Source organism: Cynocephalus volans, chromosome 18, assembly GCF_027409185.1.
Source record: "Cynocephalus volans isolate mCynVol1 chromosome 18, mCynVol1.pri, whole genome shotgun sequence".
Taxonomy (NCBI): domain Eukaryota; kingdom Metazoa; phylum Chordata; class Mammalia; order Dermoptera; family Cynocephalidae; genus Cynocephalus; species Cynocephalus volans.
In genome coordinates, this window is record NC_084477.1 from 13,332,547 (window position 1) to 13,354,165 (window position 21,619).

Genomic DNA, 21,619 nt, shown 5'->3' on the forward strand with positions numbered 1-21,619 from the left:
GAATATATAAAGCACTGGTGTTAAACCCTCTGGTACTTTAAACTCTCCTAAGGAGATTTTTAAAAAACAACCCATGTCCGGGTCCCACAACACACCATGTAAATGAGAATCTCTTTGGAATCTTTATGGATGAATCTTCAGGATATTCTATTAAGGGCTCCACTCAGACGAGGTCCCTAGAGTCCCCAATTCATGCAGACAGTAGAATGGTGGGTGCCAGGGGCTGGGGGAGGGGAAAGGGGGGTTAGTGTTTAAGGGGGACAGGTTTCAGTTTGGGAAGATGAAAAGGTTCTGTGGATGGATGGGGGGGACCACAATGTGAATGTCCTTAATGCCACCAACTGTACATTAAAAAATCATTAGATGGTAAATTTCATGTTATGTGTATTTCACCACAATAAAAAATAAAAAACAAGAAAGTGTGCTCTCTCAAATGCCACGAGCACCAGGGAAGGAGCTCCAGAGAGCCATGTGGCCTCGGTGAGGTGACACAAACACGGTGCCGGGGACATCAGAGAAACACCCTGTGAGGAGCAATGATGAAATGGGAGAGAAGGGGAAAAAAGGGGGTATCTCTAAATGAGAATAATCTACGATTTAAAATATGTGTGTAAATTAGTTTAATAACTTAAGTCATTCAGGTATGCATTTGGAGAGTTTTTCTACCTCCCTAAAACTTGCTGTTAATTTTTCTCAATCCTGGCTGGGAAGAGATTCTCTTTTAACTGGTGTGGTGCGGGACTAGGACATGGGTTGTCTTTTAAAATCTCCTTAGGAGAGTTTAAAGTGCCAGAGGGTCAAACACCAGTGCTTTCTATATTCAAACAGGCTAAAGAAAACCTCCATTTTGTAAAACTTCCTCATCGTGAATAAGAGGAAATTACTTTACACTTGGGCAAAATGAGTTAACTGCTGCCAAGAATTCTTGGAACAGGCAGAAAGCTGGTTAAGTTACAGGAATTTTGCACTTTGGTTAGTTTATAAACTGATAGGTCCCATTTCTGCTTGAGGAGCTAAAAGCTCTGGGAGCTGAAGAACAGTCATCTCTAAAGTTCACACCTGAGGGGCTGGCTGGTTAGGTCAGTTGGTTAGAGGGTAGCCTTGTAACACCAGGGTCACAGGTTCAGATCCCCATGCTGGCCAGCCACCAAAAAAAAAAAACGTTGACACTTGATATTTCATGCTGAGCTTCAAGCTGCAGAGCCCAGGTCCCAGAGCATACCCTGGGAGAAGCTCTCGACTCAGAAGTGAATGTGTAGTCCATGCAGGGACGGACTGCCATAGCTAGAGATGCTGCCAAATTGATGGACAAGTCCTATTAGAAAAGATTGATGGGAGGTCATTCATTTGGACTGAGCTCCTGCACTGGGTTCCAACAGGCCAACCCAAGATGGAGTCACTCATGCTAAGCTTCCTCATCACCAAAGTGAAACCTAAGCTGTTTACTTGTAAGATCTGATCTTCTGAGAAATCGGGAGAGAGATAATAGCCAAATCGCCAAACAGGCCAGTTTTCCAAAAAAGCAAAACAAAACAGGAGACTCATGGCGGCAAGCAATCATAAGGGGCCCAGTCAACATGAGCTGGCAGGGTAAGAAAGTCTCCTCTGCTTTAACCCACACGAGGAAAGTAACCTGAAGTCACCTGGTATTAACCAGTCTGCTTTTTCCACTACACTGTTTCCTTGTTCTTGCCCCAGATGCTTTACAAAAACCAACTCTTCTGCCATGCCCAGTGGACCTCCTGTCTATTTTGTAGAATGAATGCTGCCCGGTTCCTGAATTTCTAAGAGAGGCCAATGAGGTCCTCAAAATGCAATTTGTTGAAAATGTTATTCTTTGGGGCCGGCCCGTGGCTCACTCGGGAGAGTGGGGTGCTGATAACACCAAGGCCATGAGTTCGGATCCCATATAGGGATGGCCGGTTAGCTCACTGGGTGAGTGTGGTGCTGACAACACCAAGTCAAGGGTTAAGATCCCCTTACCGGTCATCTTCTAAAAAAAAAAAAAAAAAAAAAAAAGGAAAGAAAATGTTATTCTTTGACAATTCCCTCTGGCACCTAGGGGCTGGTTTTCTGTAAAACACACTCTTTAGAACTGTCTAATTTGGTCTCTCATTGTCTGTGCTTAGCTAATGAATAAAGAGTTCGTCTTTATTATTTTGCAAACTAACGAGAGGTCACTGAATGGGAAAGCTGGCCACAGGGTGGTTAACCTGATGTGACCTAGACTGGTTGGAAACCACCATGAAGCCCAAAAGCAGGTTGTCACTGCATACCCGGTGGTGGCAACCTAAATCACAAGCAAGGAACCTGGGAAGAAATACACCCCATGCTTGACATGCTTGATTGACACGCTTGAGCTATCCATGCAGTTAAGTTACTTAACTAGCTTCTTTAGGAGAACGATCAATGCTAAATCTGACCTCTCTGCTTTAAGAAAATAGTTTAGTCAATGGCCTTGAACATATGATTTTAAATGTCTAGGTGCATGACAGTAACAAGACATAGAGTATTCAAACTTTCTCACACCACATGGCCAGTGAGACTCCAGTGGCTTTCAGGATAAAAATTCCCAAGACAGACCTGGTATCGGTGTAACTGTTCTGAATACATTTGATCAGTGATCTAATTCCAAACATTAGTACTAGACTGTGAATCTCCTGCTGAGTTTTTCTAAAAAGCCCATTTATACTCAGTCCTTTTTCTGCAAATTAATCAGTATTTTAATAACTGCACTTATTTTTACTTCTTATTAAAGTGTAATATACATACAGAAAACTAGACATATATCTATTGATTGGAACATGTATTCCAGAAACTGGATTTCAGAAATGTATTTAATTCAGGGTACATTTACTGAGCACCTATTCAGAGTGAGAGATCATTCTAGGCCCCAGAATACAGAGACAAAAACCTGCTGCCTCAACAGCGGGCGTTGCCTTGAGGAGGAAAGAACTAAATATGGACAAACGGAAATTTGAAATAAATGCTACAATACTTTGCTAGGGTGTGTTCAGTTCTTTTTTTCTTCAATGAGTTTTCTATCCAATTGCAAGGAAGATTTGCTACTTCTAGAGTTGAAGTGGGAGTCAAAGACTGTAGTAATTGTTCCTGGGGCCTTGAGGCTGGGTGTGCCCAGGTGTAATCTCTACCTTTGCTATGGTTTCAAAGATGACAGATGGAGGGGTTTTCCCTTTGGGTATGAGGTATAGCTGGTGATCGTTCCAAAATATCACAGAGTATTTCACAGGAGATTATGGTTTGTGCATGCGGATACAAGTAGACTGTGGGGATATGATATACAGAGAGGCCAGGAGATTTGGGGGATGCGTCTCATTCACAAATCCCAGGCTGTGTGATATGCCAGAGCACAGACTCATCACGGTGCAGCTCAGTCTGAGATTTTCCTGTGGTGCACAACCATGTCCTAGCTCAAGAGAGGCCACTCGGTCTCGTGTCAATATCTGAAAAGTTTATTGAGCCTAAATACCATCTTAATTTTTGGATGATTCATTCCAATACTTTTTCTTAAAATTGAAAAAATATTGAAAACACCCAAAAAGTAAAAATCACTCAAAATCATGCTTTTTTTTTTTTTAATAAAAGAAAAAAGAGATGTGAAAATCCTTTTCTCTCAATCTCTCATCCCATCTCACTCCCCAAAGGTCACTGGTTACAATCTGGGCACATCCTTCCTGATTCCTTAGTCACAACCACACTCACAACCTATATAGTGATATTTTTTTAGCCCCAAAGCATATTAGTCTACGACTTGTTTTATCTGTTTAACGTTATTATATCATAGATATTTTAAAGGCCAGTCATCTCTCTTTTTTTTACCATCAATATAAGCAAAAGACTTAACACTGTCATTAGTGTTGGTCTGCCTTTTTTTTAATGATTTGCTGATATTACACAGGGTCGAGGTAGCATAATTTATTCAACCAGTTCCTACCAAGGGCCACGGAATCTATCTGCCACTCTATTTCATATGTCACCACATGTATCTTGCACTGTTTATGATTTCCATAGGATTAAGTCCCTAACTTGAGATTGCTGGGTCAATGAGTAATAGATGCTGCCAAATAATCTTCCAGAAAGTTCTATCAGTTTACACTCTCAACTGTGTGTGAGGGTTGCTACACCTGCCACCCACACCAGCCAAAAGTTTAAGTGAAATTCTAACCTGCTTGTGCAATTCAAAGGCAGTACGGTCAACAGTGCCCACGATAAGAAGAGAAGCTACTAACGTCAAACAATTAGAGCTGATAAAATAAGGAACTGCCCAATTTCACTATTAATAAACAAACTTCTCTCATGCTCTTCTTAAGGAAATAACTACTAAGTGCTAGAAAGCAGGCATTTTGGCTCCTTGGCTTATATGCGTCTTACTACAAATATTGTATTTTGACCTGGTCCACAAGTAGAAATGTCAAAGCCATATGCATTCGTGGACCACATCCAGTCAGAGTACTATGGTTACTATGATTTTTCTTTTTAAATTTCTGGGAATCTTCATTATAGAAAAAAATCCTCAAGGCCCTAAAGTGAGGACTGAAGTTAGGCAGCATGAATTTGCAGTAGGGACAACAGTTTACATCGCATTATTTTCTCTGGCAATCAAAACTAAAGCATGCAGGTGGTCCTGGGTCCAAGCCGAGGGTGTGGCGAGGCAGGTTCACAAAAACTCAGCAAGAACAGCACTGAAATGCCTGGCCAGGGCATCGGCTGGGTTGGTGGGGCCAGAGAAGGGTGTGGCGCTGGGCTCAAGGTCAAGAGACACATCAGCAAGGTCAAGAACCACATCCCTGTCTCTTGCTAGGCCAACACAGTATGAATGAGGGAATGAGTACGGGTGGGGGTGGGAGGGAAATCAGCAAGGTTGAAGCCAGAGAAGGGAAATTCAGAGTCTATGGTGCAGGGTTTATGCCCAGTGACAATGTGATACAAGACATGATCATTCTCGTGCAAGCTGTAGGAACAAAGCAGAAAGGGGTCACGGCATGATCACAGTCCCAGATAAATAAATTTAGTCTCAAGAAAATAAGACAACAGAGCCTGAGGAAGTTAAGTGCCAGTGGGAGATAGAATCAGACCCTCCTGTGATTTGGGCAAAATCGTTCAGGGTTATCAAAGGACAGAAAGACAAGTTTTACGGCTTTTAAAGACCCTCACCAAGTTCACCTGGGATTACTCACTAATTTTAAACTTTCCAGTGACTCCCATACCTATTCTAAGGCAGCACCCTCGATCACCTTCCTCGAGGTGCAAGAGCCAGCTCTGTGGACTGATCTGGAGGGTGGTAAACGAGAAAGATCAGAGAGAACAGGAGCAGGGCGAGGCCAGGAGGAATTACGATGCAGAAGGGGCGATCTCCATTCTAGTGAAACCGACCCCTTGAGGTCCCTTCTCCTTTCTCTAAATGCCCAGACAGCCTGTCCCCAGAAAGTGCTGTCTGTGTGCTCCTCATTGTATAAATTTCACATCAGCACTGAAGCAAGGAACTACCAAGTAAACTAGAACTATCTGGTTTTCCCTTGGAGAAAAAAAAAAGACAGGACTCCCCAGTCTATGCAAGGGAGCTTGTTGGAGCTTGAAAGGACTGCTGCGTGTCAAGGGAGCAGGCAGGGGCCTGTCGCTGACTCACATCAGATGCACCCACAGCACGTGCAGGGCCACTCCCTGCTCCTACAACGCACCTCATGGCTTCAGGGTTGCAGAGTCTGGGAGGCCTTTTGCTCTGCCAAGGGAGTGAGGCTGTTAGATCGGATTTTGCACACTGCGTCTCAGCCCAATCGAAGAAAGCAGCAACCCCTCCACTTACCAACTTTGCTCCAGTAGCTTTTACCTGTGCTATTCTGCCAGATGGAAATCATTCTGAGTTGTGGAAAAGTCTAAAATCTCCCCAGATTTAGGCAACGTAAGAGGACCAGCAGCAACTGGTAACACCAGCTGCTACCAACTTAGAAATGCTGAGCATCTGGGGGTGGGCGGAGAGTGACGCTGGACCAGGCCCAGGCCAACTCCGCTGCTTATCAACTGCCTGAGTTTCCCTCCTCTGTAAAGCAAGGGAGCTCAACAACATGACCTCTAAGGTCCCCCGCAGCTCGAAAGACAACAAGTTGTCAAACGGATACTTTCTAAACTGTCAGGATTAGCAAGGCCCAGTCACCCCAATGATTTAGTAACTTGGTGGCACCGAACTTAGGAGACAAGACACAACAGACAGGGCTCTGGCCTCTGAATGGCAGCGTGGGCATGGCAGCTGGAGGAAGGGGGAATCCTGCAATCCGAAAGGAAGGAGCCAGTGATATGTGAGTTAGCAAAGCCCCAGGGGACGTCCCACTAAAGACACAAACTGTACGTCCTCGGACATGTGAGACTTCTGGTTCTTTGGTGAATGAACAAGGCACGAAATGAGTCACAACTTCTTGGACAGCTACGTTAGCATCGATCATCAACTAAAATAGTTTTCTGGTGTCCGATGGCCCAAAACTTTAGTCCTGGCCACCATATCGTACTTTCTGTAGCATTGTCAACAGACCAGCATGGGTTCCGTGGCTTAAAAACCGCGTGTGCATGACCCTGCCCCACTTTGTATTCTGGATAACAACGTGGAACTTTGTTTTTCAAAGACTCATTGAATTTCAAAGAAATCAATTAGTTGTTGCTAGGCTTTTATAAAACAGCACCTTTGGTTTTTTTATTTGGTGGCATCTACCCCCAGGAAGGAACTTTGAGCTCTTTTTCGTTGCTAACAGAAGGAACTGGAATTCTGGCCTTAGGTCTAGCCTGTCAATGCAGACATCCAATGTAGTCTAAGGAAATACAGGCTTACATAGGGGTGGGCGGTAGGGACTGACACTCTGACGTTCACCAAAGCAGGACGTGGAATAGCAAAAGAGTTGAAATGATCTCAAAGTCCCAGCATAGGGACTCTTAATTCCATGGTGTAGACTATAACAGACTATCAGATAAGAGGGCATGAGATGGGATGTTTTCCCAGCATCTTAAGAGTTTTGATTGGGCCCCAGGCCGAGGACGAGGGTGTGCACACATCCTACGGGGAGATGTCACGTAAACCCCAAAAGACCAGCTGAGACCAAAAGTGGGGGTATGACCTTGTCCCAAGCCTCACCTCCCATTTATATAAGAGGAAGAGATTTGTTCGAAGGGGTTAGTGTAGAAGTGAGAGCTGGCTGCTTCCTTCCCGTAAGGAGAAACGGGGCTGCTCTCTGTCCCACCCAAGAACATGAGGGACTTCAAGATCACCACGTGGGGGGTGCTTGCCAGAGGGGAAGATCAGTTCTCACTGGCTGGCTGGGTGCCTGCTGACCTGGTTGGGAGCCCCTAACCTGTGGGAATGAAGAGCTGCCTGGAACTGCCCCAGTGGTGGGACAGGGGCCGTGTTCTCCATGGGCCAAGGGGACCAGAGCCTTCTTGAGAGCAGGTGAGTCTGACGTGCCACTGGGAGAGAAGGAGCTGGGACTGGCTGTTGGTGGCAGATGGGAAAATTCAGCTGGGAGCAGCACATTGCCCTATCGAGTACTTGGGCAGCGGCTGAATCCTCATTTCTGGGGAGGAGATGGGGAACCAGGCCCACCTGCCCCTCTTTTGGGCCCCCACATTTCAGATCAGGCCTGAGTTGGAGGAAAGAAGTTTTGAACTGGGGGAGAGATTTAAGTACTCCACCGAGTTCGTTTCATTTCAATATACTACTTCCCAGATATTTATTGAGCGCCGACTGTGTGCTAGGAGACTGGTATCATTACACCCATTTTACAGAGGAGGAAGCTGACTGAAAGAGGTTAGGAAACTGGCTCAAGGGGACACAGCTAAGGGGCAGAGCTAGGAGGTCTGTCTCGCTCCAAAGCCAGTGGCAAGTCTATATGGCACCTGCCAGTGTGGACTCTGGAGTCAGGCTGCCTGCGGTGCCGATCTAGATTCTACTGCTCAACAAATTATTTAACCTCGCTGTGCCTCGATGTGCATCTTTAAAATGGGCATAATGATAGTACATCCTGCAGAAAGTCATTTTGAAAATTAAGTTAAAATGGAGGACTGCTTAGAACAGCTTTTGGCCTTAAAAATGTTAATTATAATGATTATTCTTTTGATTACACCAAATTAACTCCTTATACAAGATGCTATAATACTGTACGAAGTGAAGAAAGCAAGACATTCCTTTGTCTATACAGTGTGATTACAACTATAACAAAAAATAATTACACCCACGCACAGGGAAAAAAGAGGAAATAATACTTCCACACCTTTTAATAAGCACATTTACTTTCATGAAGGAAAAGTAATCATTTAACAGAAAGAATTTTGTATTTCTAGCCCACAGCTACATTTCATGTTTTTATACAAATGAGTATCTGTCATGTCTAAGGCATGTGACTTAGCAAAGGGTGGGTAAACGTCCATGACCACGTCCCACTTGGGGCGTGGAACCAGGGAGAATGCATAAGGAAAGATATAAGCATGACCCACACAGTCAGAACCAGTGACAAAAAAGCACAGTGATGCATAAGGGTTGAGGTTAGTAGGGCAGACTCCAGCATTCTGCAAAGAGGAGACCATACCCAAGCAGGGTGCCTGTGTTCTGGTACAGATGAACTGCCAACATGGTACCTGCATGCCGGGAGTTACACGTCACCCATCCATTCCACCGATTCAATGCCTATGTCCTACCAGAATCCAAGATCAATGCTGCAGTGAGATCAACTCCAAATATTGCATCCTGCTATGGATTGAATTGTGTCTCCCTAAAATCCATATGCCGGAGCCCTAACCCCCAGGACCTCAGCATGTGACCTTATTTGGAGATGGGGTCTTTCCGGAGGTAATCAAGTTAAAATGAGATCAAGAGGGTGGGTTCAAGTCCAATGTGACCAGTGTCCTTTTAAAAGGGGAAATTTGGCAACAGACACACACACAGGGAGAACGCCACATGAAGACGGAGGCAGAGATGGATGGCATGATGCTTTTCTACAAGTCAAGGAACACCAAAGACAGCCAGCAAACCACCAGAAGCCAGAGAGAGGCCTGGATCAGCCCTCCCTCCCAGCCCTCAGGAGGAACTGAGCCTGCCCACACCTTGATCTTGGACTTGCAGCCTCCAGACCTGTGAAAAAATGCATTTCTGTTTGAGCCTCCCAGTCCCAGGTACTTAGTTACAGCACCCAAGTGAACTAAGTAAGACATGTGTGGTATGTTAATTGCTTCTGAAAAGGAAAACAAAACCCTCTCTGGCTTCTGTTTTCATATCAGCAAAGTGAGAAAGTTGGACTGAATGATTCAGCATCTTCCACCTCTAATGTGCTATAAGTCTGCACAATCTCTGGATCAGAGATGCACCTCAGTTGGACAAAGAACCAATCTAAAATAGCCCAGAGTTTTACTCGGGAAATACACAACACCAGCATCTCCCAATGTACGTTCCTCAGATTACTAGGCCTAAGAGAAGGAGAAAGGGTTTCGGGGGTGTCACACTCTTCCCTTGCAGCTGGGGCTGTCCTCTTGCACCTGCTCTGACCTCAGGGGTAGGCCTGGCTGCAGGATCAGGCTGCCCTGATCAGGCCCACGCTGCCGAGTCTCCTTTGGCTCAGCAGGCCACACCCAGTGGCAGGTGGGAGCTGCCTGCACTTACGTGTCTGCATTCCTCTACCCTGCAGATGCCGGTCTAACCTGCCTTAGACCTGCCTTCCTGCTCAGGCTGCACTGTAAAAGCCCGGGTACAAGCCTCACCCAGACCACGGAAGCCAGAACCTCTGGGGCACGGGCCCAGGCACTGGTATTTTACAAAAGTTCTCCAAGTGATTGCCATGTGCAGTCAGGGTCCAGAACTGTCAGTCTAAGAGGGTCACAGATGGGGACTAATAGCTTTTAGTAAGAAAATGTCAATCTCTTTTTTCTCAGCCTCTAATAGATGCTTTCCATGGTTTTCCAAATCTTTCCTCAAGGATTCCCATTACTGCCTACAGTGCGAGTCATATGGTGGCTTCTTGAGGCTTGTGGGACCCCCACCCCTTACCGAGGCCCATGTTCAAAGCCCCTTCCACGTGCAAAGTGATGTGCCCAGCTCTTGGATCGTCCAGAAACAGCCAAGAAGGGTAGGGTGGTGAGAGGCTGTGGCAGATGAAAGGTAACAGGTACATCTGTGACTAATCTTGCAATCAATTCAACTGTAGATTTATGTTCATGTGAACTGAAATTATTCCTATTATCAAGCCTGCTGTGGAATAGGTGAATTTAACCCCTGGCTGGACATTTATTCCTCCTGTTCAATGATTTTATTTTGAGGGAAGGGAGTGGAGTGCATCAGGATCTCCCATGAGGCTTTAAAAATCGATGCCCTCCCTGAGAATGTTAGTTGGGGTGGGGGATAGGGGGGTGGCAGGAGAGACGGGGAAGGGAGAGAGGACCAGCTCTTCCTGCTCTGGAAGCTCACAGCTCCTGCAACCTGGCCTACTTCCCGCCCTCCACCTGCGGTCTAGCTAATGCCTGTCCACCCTCAACCCTCCCAAGTAACAGGTCCAGCCCTCTGCAGCAGAGAGTCCTGGAAAACCCCTCTGAGCACCAGTCTTGGGGTGCATGTGCCTGGATGAACTCCTGCAGTTGGTGCTTTGAGCTGTGCGTCTTGCCAGCTGAGCTCCACCGTGGGTTTCTGGAGGAAAGAACTTGGCCTTGTGCGTCCTCTGCAAACCTCTCTGTTCACATCACGCCTGGGCAGCAGAAGAGGGAAGGCTGCTTGAACTTGAGTGGGCACAAGCCTCTTGCTTTCTGGGGACCCTCCAGGTCTACCACTCTTACTGCTTTCACACTGCCCAGGAATACATCTTGTTCCTTGAACACAGAACAGTTTGTTTGCTCTTGACAGAGGTCATCATGTTAAAATGAAGTCATCAGGGTGGGCCTGAATCCAAGAAATCAGGGAAATTTGGAGAGAGACAGACACGCACACAGAGGGAACACGATGTGAAGGGAGACGGGGAGAAGGCATCATCTACACGCCAAGGAGAGGGGCTGGACAGATTGTCCCTCACTGTCCTCAGAAGGGACCAACCCTGATCACACCTCGGTTTCAGACTTGTAGCCTCCAGAACCGCAGGACAGTAACTTTCTGTTGCTTAAGACACCCTAGTTGAGGTCTCTCCCCTCTTGCCTGTCCCCACCACAGCCCAAACCCAGGCCCTTGGTAATTCCCTCCCTGGGTGACCGCAATAGTCACCAAAGATCTGGCCTCGGTCTTTCTTCCTACCCGTCCCCTGGACAAGCCACTGTGAGAATAACCTTTCTAGAGCAGGTCTTCATCCCCTCTCACTCCGAGTCAGACTCTTTGGGGAACTCTGCAGGGTGTGGGAGACCAAGTCCACAATTCCATGCCTGGCATTGGAGATTTCCACCCAGGCAGCGCTTTCCAAAGCAGTGTTTAGAGGAAATGCTGGATGCAGAGGGCTTCACAGTTATGCCCAGAGGGGACAGAGACAAGCCTTTCTCTGTTAATTAAGTTTGCTTCCCTGTTCAATAACTCCGTCGGTGTCTTCTCTGTGTCTGTTGCCTTCATGTGTATGGGCTGAGATCCTCTAAGAGGCAGAGTTTCTTAGCTCCCTTGCCTAGGAAGCACCCGCAAACACTCCCATGTAGCTTTCCTGGCCAGGATTTTACATGCTGAACTTGACCGTTTTCACTACGGTGTCCTCAGCCCCTAAGAGAGTGCTGGTACCAAATACTTGCTAGATGGAGGGATGAATAGACACTTCCCCATCTATCCTGTATCTCAGATTTATCAAACTCTACACATCACGACCTGTTTCATGCAGGCCGTTGGCCTTTCCGCTGCAGGAACAGAACTAACTCTTTAGCCCCTAATCACTTTGCTTGACTTCCTTCCTTCCTGCCCCATCCAAATGCCATCATTTGAGGCACAACTCAAATTTGACATCAACTACCTTAACATCTTGCTTTTATGTCTAAAAAGAATGTTTACATTTTCCCCCTTCCAGCCTTCTCTAAGTCCTGCTCCTGCAAAGAATTTGAGGCTCTTACTTTCAAAATGTGCATTCATCTCTCTGTGCCTTTGAGGACTCTATTGATCAAAATTGTGTGTGCCTAGATCTTATTTTCCTGCCAGGTTACAAATTCCTTGGGAGAAATCTATGTGCTGTGTGTTCCCTGCAAAACATGAAGTATGATATCAGTAAGTGATTGCTAAGAAAATTAATTCCCGGTACCTTCTGTAGGAAAACAAAGCCCATTCATTATTCTACTTCTCTGGGTTTTTTTTTTTTTTTTTTCAATTTCTCCACTCCTGCTGATTCCTTATTTTGTAAAATCCTTATGTATCCCATCCTTTAAAAAGAAAGAAGCTTTTTCTGTACTTTTCAGCACCCTCGAATAGCGGTTCAATGTTTTTCTTTGCTACCTTAATGAACTTCTTGATAGAACTAAATGAATTTTCTCATACTCATTCACCCCTTAACCCTTGCAAGTAAATTTTTGTCCATGGGAGTAATTCCCTTCCTGAAGGGTCCCCATAAGATCTGAAGAGACAAATCGTACAGTGTCTTGGTAGGACTCACACTTGACCATACTGTGCCTCCCGATGACGTGACCTTCTGTCCCCTCCTCGGCACCTGGGGCAATGCCTTTCCAGGCTTTCTCTCTCTGAATCCAACACATATTTATTGAGACCTACCAGGTACTAGGCATTGAGGAGACAGTCAAAAGGACACAGGAGTCCTTAGACCACTTAGGGGACACAGTCCAATCAGTGGGCAAGACACTGAAATAATCAGCAAACATTTTGCTCTGAACCAGCGTATGTGCTGCAATAAGACAGTTGTCTTGCCCCCGGGTGACTTCCTTCTCTGGCTATTCCTCTGGCAACTTCTGAAATTAGATGTTCCTCAAGGCTCCTTCTTGACTTTCCTTTTTGCTTCTCTGCAAGGTCTCTCTTCCTTGACAATCTCATCCACTCCTAGAGCTTCAACTCTAACCTCCAGATGCATGAATCCTAAACCAGCACCCAGTGCTGCCTTTTCTAACACCCGCTGGGCATTTTTGCAAGACGTCTCATGGGTATGATAAACCTCACACACCCTAAATCCACAAACCTGTATCTCTTCTTTCCCAACCAACAAACCAACAAGACTCAATCCTAACAGCACACAAATCTTCCTTTCTTCCTGAATTCTCTATTTATATTATTAATAGCAACCATCTCCCAGTCTCAAGAATTTTCTTTCCAGTTGCTGTTCTTAAAACCTACTCCCATCTCCTTCCCAGTTATTGTTCTTGTTTGATAAAGGACCTAGGCAATGTTTTCTTTACAAAGAGTCTCATGGAAACCATTGGAACATATGCTCCATACCCACATCCTAGACTCTTAATTTTGTGTGCATTTCCTCTCCAACAAGTCTGTAAGCTCTGCCTAAGGTCTTAACCCCCATCCCCTCTCCTGCCTTTTGTATGTTTCCCTTGGATTGAATGTCCCCCTAATGCTTAATCCCTACTGTGAGTGTTGAGGATGGGAAATCCTATTATGGTCATTGAAAGGTGGGGCCTTGAAGACGTGATTAAGTTGATGTTTTGCCAGTGATTGGTGGTCATGGGCACGGAGATCTCTCTCTCTCTCTCTGCTCCGCCATCTGCCATGTGAGACCCCTGTGTCACTGTTATCACCAAGGCCTTCACCAGATGTGTTCCCTGGACTTTGGATTTCCCAGCCTCATAAACTGTGTGCAATAAATTTTGTTTTCTTGTAAAGTACCCGTTCCAAGTATTTTGTTATAAGCTAAGAAATGGACTAATACAATATCCAAGAATACCCAGTCCAGGTCTGGTCTCAGAGCATATGTTCAATAAACACCAGTTGTGATAAATTGTAGGATAGGATAATTCTAGTAGATGGGGTATTGATTTTCAATGCCCAAAAGTAAAGGGTTCTTTATGAAATTCTGTCTGAGATGTCAGGCTTTAATTTTTGATGCTAGGACACCACAAAGTTCTTTCTCTGTTTCGTTCAAAGAAATCAAGCTGAAATCGAACCTTACTAGAAGTGGATTTTACTTTTTAAATAATAAAAACCACTTAAAAGGCAGATTATTCTAAGGAACATATTTCCAGCTTGCTTTTAATTTCTGAACTATAGAAAATGGAGTGTGGGTTTTGTTTTGTTTTTTCTTTTTCTTTTAAACACTTCTTCCCTAGTGAGTTTTCTTTGTTCTAACTGCCAACGTGGTTTCAAAGACTCTTTCTGGTTATCTAGCAGTTAGAACAAATCCTATAGATTATACAAAGAAACCAACCTAGGTTGCTAGTTTGCAGTCCTACTTTTTACAGGAATAGAAGACATTGTTTTAAAAAAAAATCTCAAATAGGTCTTTCCCCCTTTTTTTAGTAGAAAGAAATTTTCATCTTTTAGGACAGTCTTTACTTGCTATAGCCAGAACTATAGTACTAAAATTAGAAAAAAATGCTGAACAGTGACCTAACGTATATTCTGCACCTAATCTTAAGCGGTTTTGGAAAATCCCTAACAGTAAACTAAAAGAACAATGTAGCGTTTTGGGGGGGTGTGTTGGGGGTTTTTTTTGGCAGCTGGCCAGTACAGGGACCCAAACCTTGACCTTGGTGTTACAAGGCTGTGCTCTAACCAACTGAACTAACCAGCTAGACCCAACATTCTTTTATTTTCAAGGGAGTCTATATAATATCACAAAAAATGCGAGGATCAAAACTTGGTTAAAGAAATTAGAATTACAAGAAAGGAAAAATGTATACTTTTGATTTACTAAAATAGTTTTAAGTCAGTCAGTGCAGGAGCCAATGGCTCGGTTGTAATTCCAAGAAAAATCCTGAGCATCAGGGTTAAAGAGTAGGAATCTGATATTCACAGACAATGATTGAAGGTCCCCCCAAATACAATTAAAATTAGTACCACTGATAACTTTCAAGAGAGCTGTGCATGATAATTAAAATAGCCCATTTTATCAACGATCGTGTAACTCTGCTTTATTATAGAGGAGATTTGACTACCGAAGAACGTTACTATTAAAGATTTATTATGGACTGATGTTTTCAAAGCAAGACTAAACAAAACTTGTTAGAAATCAGCTTGGTATTATGGAAGGATCAGGACTAAGCCAGCCTATCTTGAAGCAAAACATGATTTTCGAGGCTCTAAATATAGTTTAGCAGGTATGGGGTATTATGCAATTTTACTGAAGAGCTTCGAGGGAATGAACAGAGGTGGACTGGACAGTACAGGAAGTCACTGAAGGACACAGCGACCCAAGGAAGCTTCTAGAAGGACATACATCAAAAGGTGAACAGTGAAATGACAGGTAATTCTCAATGTTTTTTTTTTTTTTTCTTTTTGTACATTTTTGCACAATCTGAACTTTAAAGTAATAAACATTGTTTTCTAATCAGAACACAATACACATTTGCTTTTTGGAAAAATACAATAGAAATGGTATGTTAAAGCTTGACGTCTGATATCTGAAAAAAGTAAAAGCTTTATAAACCATTACGAAGATGTTATATTAGAGTATCCAGTTTCGTTGTGTCCTAAAAAAATATTCCCATCTGCAGCAACAACTCTTCTTTCTAATTCACTAGCATCGATTCTTCTGTTCTTGGCATGAAGATAAATATTTATTTCAAAGAATGGATTAAAGCTACCACCGTTATTAGAAGTAACAGAGGTTCTCTAGATTAGCTACCGTACTGGGATGCTTAAAAGATCATTTTCAAATTTATTATCTAAAAATCCTGCTCTTCAGTCTTTATTTTCAAAGTTCTATAAGATAAATTTCTTAAAAAATTCTAGGTTGATTATCATAACACCTAGTGGTAAAAATATAGATGAAATTATTCTTACCTGATGTTGCATATGAGAATTTGGTGGGCAGTTCATGGTAACTGTCTCACACTCAGCTAGAAAGAAAGAAAAAGAAAAAAGACAAAGCTGGATAAAGAGAGAACGTGCTCTGCAGTGTGAGACCCAGAACCAAGGCTCAGTCTCAGGTGCTGCCTGGACATCTGGTAAAATCCAGAGGGCCTCACTGTAAGGTCCCTTCCAACTCTGCTCCCGAGGATTAGGTACCCTAAGCTAAACAATGCTCCCTATCAAAGAATCAGGCACAATTCCTGCTTACCTTTCAGAAGCAGGTTACAGTTCCCTGCCAGCCTGCGGAATTATTCAAATAGGCCAATGTGTCCTCCCACGGGAACCAGGGGGTGCCCACCCTCCTGATACAACAATGCCTGCCTCACACAGTCCCTGGTGTTCACCGTGTTCCTATGTGGGGCCCTGCATGGGGTGCCATGTCCTGTTCCCAGGCTGTGTGCCCTGTGCATGGCCGTCCCTATAACCCTAGACCACGATCCCTCCCTCCCCAATGGGGTGAGGAGGTGGATGTCAAAACAGCTGGCCTAATGAACAGAATGGCCCAGCTACCATCAAGGACACTCAGTCACAGCTGACTGCGCTTGGCCAGCTGCATGGCAGGAGCCCCCAGCGGCTGACAGACTCACATTTGGGTCTATGTGGTGTCGCGCTGTCTCTGTTGGCTGTTTGCCATCTCTTCCCACCTAAAATTCTCTTGTCCCAAGACGACAGTTGGTGTGAATGACCAGACCCCAGTGTGATGTGCCATCAGGTGTGGCCCGTGTTTGGTAGGTGGCCTCCGAGGCTCCCACCTGTACACACCCTAAGTGGTGTTGCCAAGTCCCCCTCATCAAGGTCAGGTGAGGACTCTCCAGGCACTGTGTCTAGCCTGGTGACCATCACTGGCCCCCTTGGGCAGCCACACAGGCATTGTTTATGAGTGGGCACCCCAGGGACTGGCACAGGGATGGCCCTTTGTGAGGCTGACAGAAAGGAAGGAGACCCCACCCCAGGGAGAATTCTGCCTGGCACCCTGATTGCTGATGTCCTGGCAAGGGCAGAGACCCTGCCTGTCCCCTAAGCTGCTTCCTCGCTGTTGCACGTGTGCTCTACTGACCCCCCCCAAGTCACCGTGGGGCACAGCGTGGCAGCCTGTGGCTCAGGCTCTGCCCAGCACAGCAGCTCAGCAGTGCCCCAAAGACCTGATCCTGAGATCCTGGGTCTTGATGGCCCCACCTGGGCCAGAGGCAAACAACCTGATTGGATCTGGACCCCATCTCCAGAAAGATCGACTGGAACTCCCTGGGGAAAGAGGTAGCTGTCTGTGAGGTGGCTCCCAACCCTTTCCTGTAACCACCCAGAAGGTCCACATCACGGGTGATCAGATGGAGACAAAAACTGAAAGCTGCAATTTTACGCGGCCAGAAACACAAAATATTCCTAGCAAATGTGCACAGGAGAGGAAAACATCAATCCATCAATTAATCAACAGCACTCTGCATGGCAGAAGACAGGACCATGGCAGCGTGAGGTTTTAGGATGCGGTCCTCTCGGTTCCGGACCCAGTACCCTTTCACTGTGTCACTCTGGTGCCTGGGCCACATCACCACAAAGATCGTGATCCAGAGTTGCAGGGAAAACCCATGTCACCCTGCGTGTGGCACAGTGAAGGGTTAATTCAACCTGACCTAAGCCCGGGGTCCTTAAACCACGTGAAAGAAACCACTGCCATAGGAAGGCTCCCAACCCTCACGGGACTCTGAGGAAAAAATGTACAAATATGAGAATAGAGGACACCCCCAGCCCACCCCCAAAAAAGTACATCCAGTGACCAAGAAAAGGGAGTGAAAGAAAGTTAGAAAGAAGCTGGGTACAGGAAAGGAAGCCAAAGGGGGGAGAAAACGTGAAACAGAGGTCTACAGTTTGACCCGATCGGAAATATAGAATTTACTAAAATAATTTATACAGCAAAAAGATAAGAGTGCTGATTGGCTTTGCATCCTACAAGGTAGGTTTTGAATTAATTTTAACATCTGCTAAAATGCACTGATTGGCTAAACCTTTGTGGACTTAATCAGTCCTGGGGCTTGAATTACAGTAATATCTCGAGAGGCCACTATATTTAAACATGGTACCTCCTTTAATCTGAGGGGAGTTACTGAATAAAATAGAGGAAAACAGAGATGCCTCACCTAACCAGCAGAACTGTGGGTTTGCCTGTATTTCCCGTGGTCATAGCCCCCGTTGCCCTAAAATATCCCACAGCGGGCATGAATACGCTGTCCTAACAAATTAATATTAAATTAAATCTTTGGCAGTTACAAGTTGGCATAACAAAGTGGGGCCCTATGGCACCCTGAGTTAAAATAACTCATATGGGAGGCTGGCCAGTTAGCTCACTCGCTTAGAGCATGGTATTGGTAAGTAACACCAAGGTCAAGGGTTCGAATCCCCGTACCAGCCAGCCACCAAAACAAAAAGAAAAAAAAAAATCAATATGGCCTCGTGTAAATTAAAACAGGGCCTTTAAAGATCGAAATGCATTATATAAGACCACATGAGTGCAGGGTGGTTATCTCCTCTGCCTGTCCATGTAGCAGCCTAACTTGGCCTGTTCTTAGACCTGGGGAAAAAAATGAATGATGCTTCATGGTGGATTACTGCAACCTCACTGCTGTGGTCCTGTCCCGTAAGGCTCCTGTGCCCACACAATTGAAATCACCGATTCCATCCTATCAGCAACTAGTAAATATTTTGCTCTAAAAGAATTAGCTCATACATTCTTCTCAGTGCCTATTTCAACAGCCTGTCAGTCAGAGTTTGCACAAGCTTGCAAGCAAGATCGTAGTTGCATCCAGTTTTCTCCAGATCGTGGGTGGGACACTATCTGGATGGCATCTGCCTCTGGGGACATTCATTTGACACACCCATCCAGGCCACGCAAATACTCAAAAATGCTCACAGGAAGAAGATGGGCCATTGCCCCCAACATGGCACAAGGTCCTTAGCTAAATTTCTAAAAATTATTTGGTAAACTAAGGGCTGCTTCCTCCCCGACACTATCGATAAACAGCGATTGATCCTTTCTGCACCCACAGTGTTAGTACAAGTCCAATAGAGTCCTCGTTTACAGATTTTACTTAATCTCACTGATGCTATTACTTGCAAATCAGCCCACTGTAAATTTGGTCCTGTCCAATGGAACTCTTCAACAGGCCCTTGCGTTAGTACCCCAGACATTGCACTGTAGGGCTTTCGTGACTTCCTCTCATCCCCATGTCTCTGGACCACCCATGATGGCCACCAGCTGTCCATAGGCTTCTGGAGCCAGAAACTGCCCTCCTAGATCCTGCTGTCTACAGCATTCGAGCAGCAATCGCTGGCTGCATACCGGGCTCTCCTGAAACAGGTGCCCACCCAGCCTGAGCCTGTGACCCTCCATAGCCCACTGCCCATTATGCCTTGGGTCGTGGGAGCAGCATCCAGCAACCTCTGCCTGGCCACCGAGGCCTCCCTAATAAAGAATGGAGCCAAACCTGGGCCCTCTGGCATAGTCCACTTGCAGGAGGGGGTGGCCTGAGGCCATGGTGCTGGAAGAGGTCCCCTCTCCCAGACTCCTAGGTTACCTGGGGAGCTCCTTCAAAGCAACTGAGTGAACAGCAATGGGGGTTTACAGACTTTTCAGATGACATCGCCACCATCATAGGTGACAGAGTGCACTGGAGAGCTGCTGCTTTCCGTCCCTTAACTAGGATGTCCCTGACAAAGGACAGGACCAAGGGTCAGCACAGTTGGCCACACTACAAGCAGTCACTTAATGCTGGCTGCCATGGCAGTTTTCATGAACTCTTGGACCACTGCCTAAGAGTTGCACCCTTTGGGATAAAGAACTCTGGGAATCTCTTGCCTCACAGTTACCCAAAACATCAATCAAAATAACAGATGTCTCTACATATAGAAAGGCCCCAATACAAAGACACTTCCTATCACCTCTGGAGTCCCAGACACCACTGAGAGTGACCAAGACGCTCATTTCTCTTCTTAGAATGCACCATGTTGGGCTCTTACATCATTCAATGGAATCTCCACCTCACTCCAGGCCCCAGGCAGCAGGTTTAACTGAGAGCTGTAATGGGCTCCTCAACAAACTCCTACGGAAGTTACTGGGTGTCATTATTGTCACAGGCATTCATGAATCTAAGTCCATGCCCTCTGGGGACAGTACTCCCCACACCAACACCACATCGGTCCCCCAATTGCCCTTACTTGCCATAACGGGGGATGCTTCTAATGTCCACATTTTTGGTGACCCTCTCTCCATGTGGCCCTCTCCCAATCAAGCCCTCACCTTGCTTCTAAGAGAGGCACTTCTGTCCCCTAGAAGTCACAGTCTCATCGAGGTTTAAATTGATGTTGTGACATCGAGGAGTCAATTGTGGTATAAAACCTAAAATGAAGACCCGTTGCTTTGTGCTGCCCTGACAACCGCAACTGGCACAAGCGAGAGGGTCTCAAGTGGCCGAATGCAAATTCCCCTACCCACACCTGTCCCTTGGATAAGGTCCCCTAGATAAACAGTGGCCCTTATTAAGGGGCCCAGGCACAGTCCTGCTTATCTCTGAGTCCCTGTCACCCGACAGAATTATTCCAACAGGCCAATCAAACAAACCACCTACAGAATTAAGACAATTCTCCCGTGGGAACCTGCGGGTCCCCACCCTCCTGATATGACAACGTGCGCCTTACACAGCCCCTGGGTGTTCACTCTGTTCCTGAGAGCGACCGCCGTGTGGCCCCACGTGGCATGCGATGTCCTCCTCCCCGGGCTGTGAGGACACTGTTATTGGCTTTTTCTGTCCTGCTGTGTGTTCAGCTGTCCCCAAAACCCTAAGGTGGAGTCCCTTGCTCACCGACAGGGTGAAGAGGCGGTCAAACATCCTCTGATTAACCACCATACATCAAATTCCACTGGGGACATCTGTCTGACATTTTACTAAGCCTTCCAGGCAGCAGGGTGTGGGATTATCTCACCTTTTTGAAGGTGAAACCAAAACCGTTTCAGTTCTGCTGTTGCCAGAGTGTGGTTGCCAGAGTCAAAGGCACTTGAAATGCATGTTAAATGTTTAACATCTTTCAAGATACACTGTTTGGAAGAAACGTCCATGCTTACGTAGCTTTACGTAAGTGAAAGTGTGCAGAATGTGTGAACAACTGATTTTGTTCCATTAGATTTTAATCTTCTGCTACAGAATCCAAGGCCACACTCTCAACTTCAAAGTCGACAGAAATAGAGAATGTTATAAAGGGAAATATTAGCATCGTGTAAATTTTTACGGTTATAAAGGCTTAAATAGAGAAACACTTAACTCAGGGTTTAAAAGTCAGGATGAAGTGAGAGATTGATTAATTCATCCATTTATTTTTTACCTTCATTAACATTCATTCACCTGCTATGCACTGTGCTGCTAGATTTGTTCAAATAAGGGGTTATATTTATTGTCTCATGCGATTCTGGCTGGAGTAAAGGATTTTTTTCTTTTCCTTAATAGTATTATCTGAGAAATTTAAACTAAAAGCACAGTGGTCTTTTATTAAAATTCCATATGGTACCTTTTCCAAGCTAGAGCAACAGACAGCTGGCCTAGATTTGTGTTTCTGATAATCAAATACAGTCCCCAGCCCTCCTGCATTTGAATCATCTGGGCTGCTTGCTAACAACAG

General features: G+C 45.4%; 1 protein-coding gene across 1 annotated transcript in view; it reads right to left on the reverse strand.

Moving 5' to 3' along the window:
- Window positions 1–20,835, reverse strand: part of EDARADD (EDAR associated via death domain) — a 41,325-nt gene extending 20,490 nt beyond the window's left edge. Inside the window, exon 1 of the mRNA XM_063082912.1 lies at window positions 20,809–20,835. Within this exon, the coding sequence (XP_062938982.1) occupies window positions 20,809–20,835 (27 nt within the window). The remainder of the gene's footprint in view (window positions 1–20,808) is intronic.
- Between the last annotated feature and the right edge of the window lie 784 nt (window positions 20,836–21,619).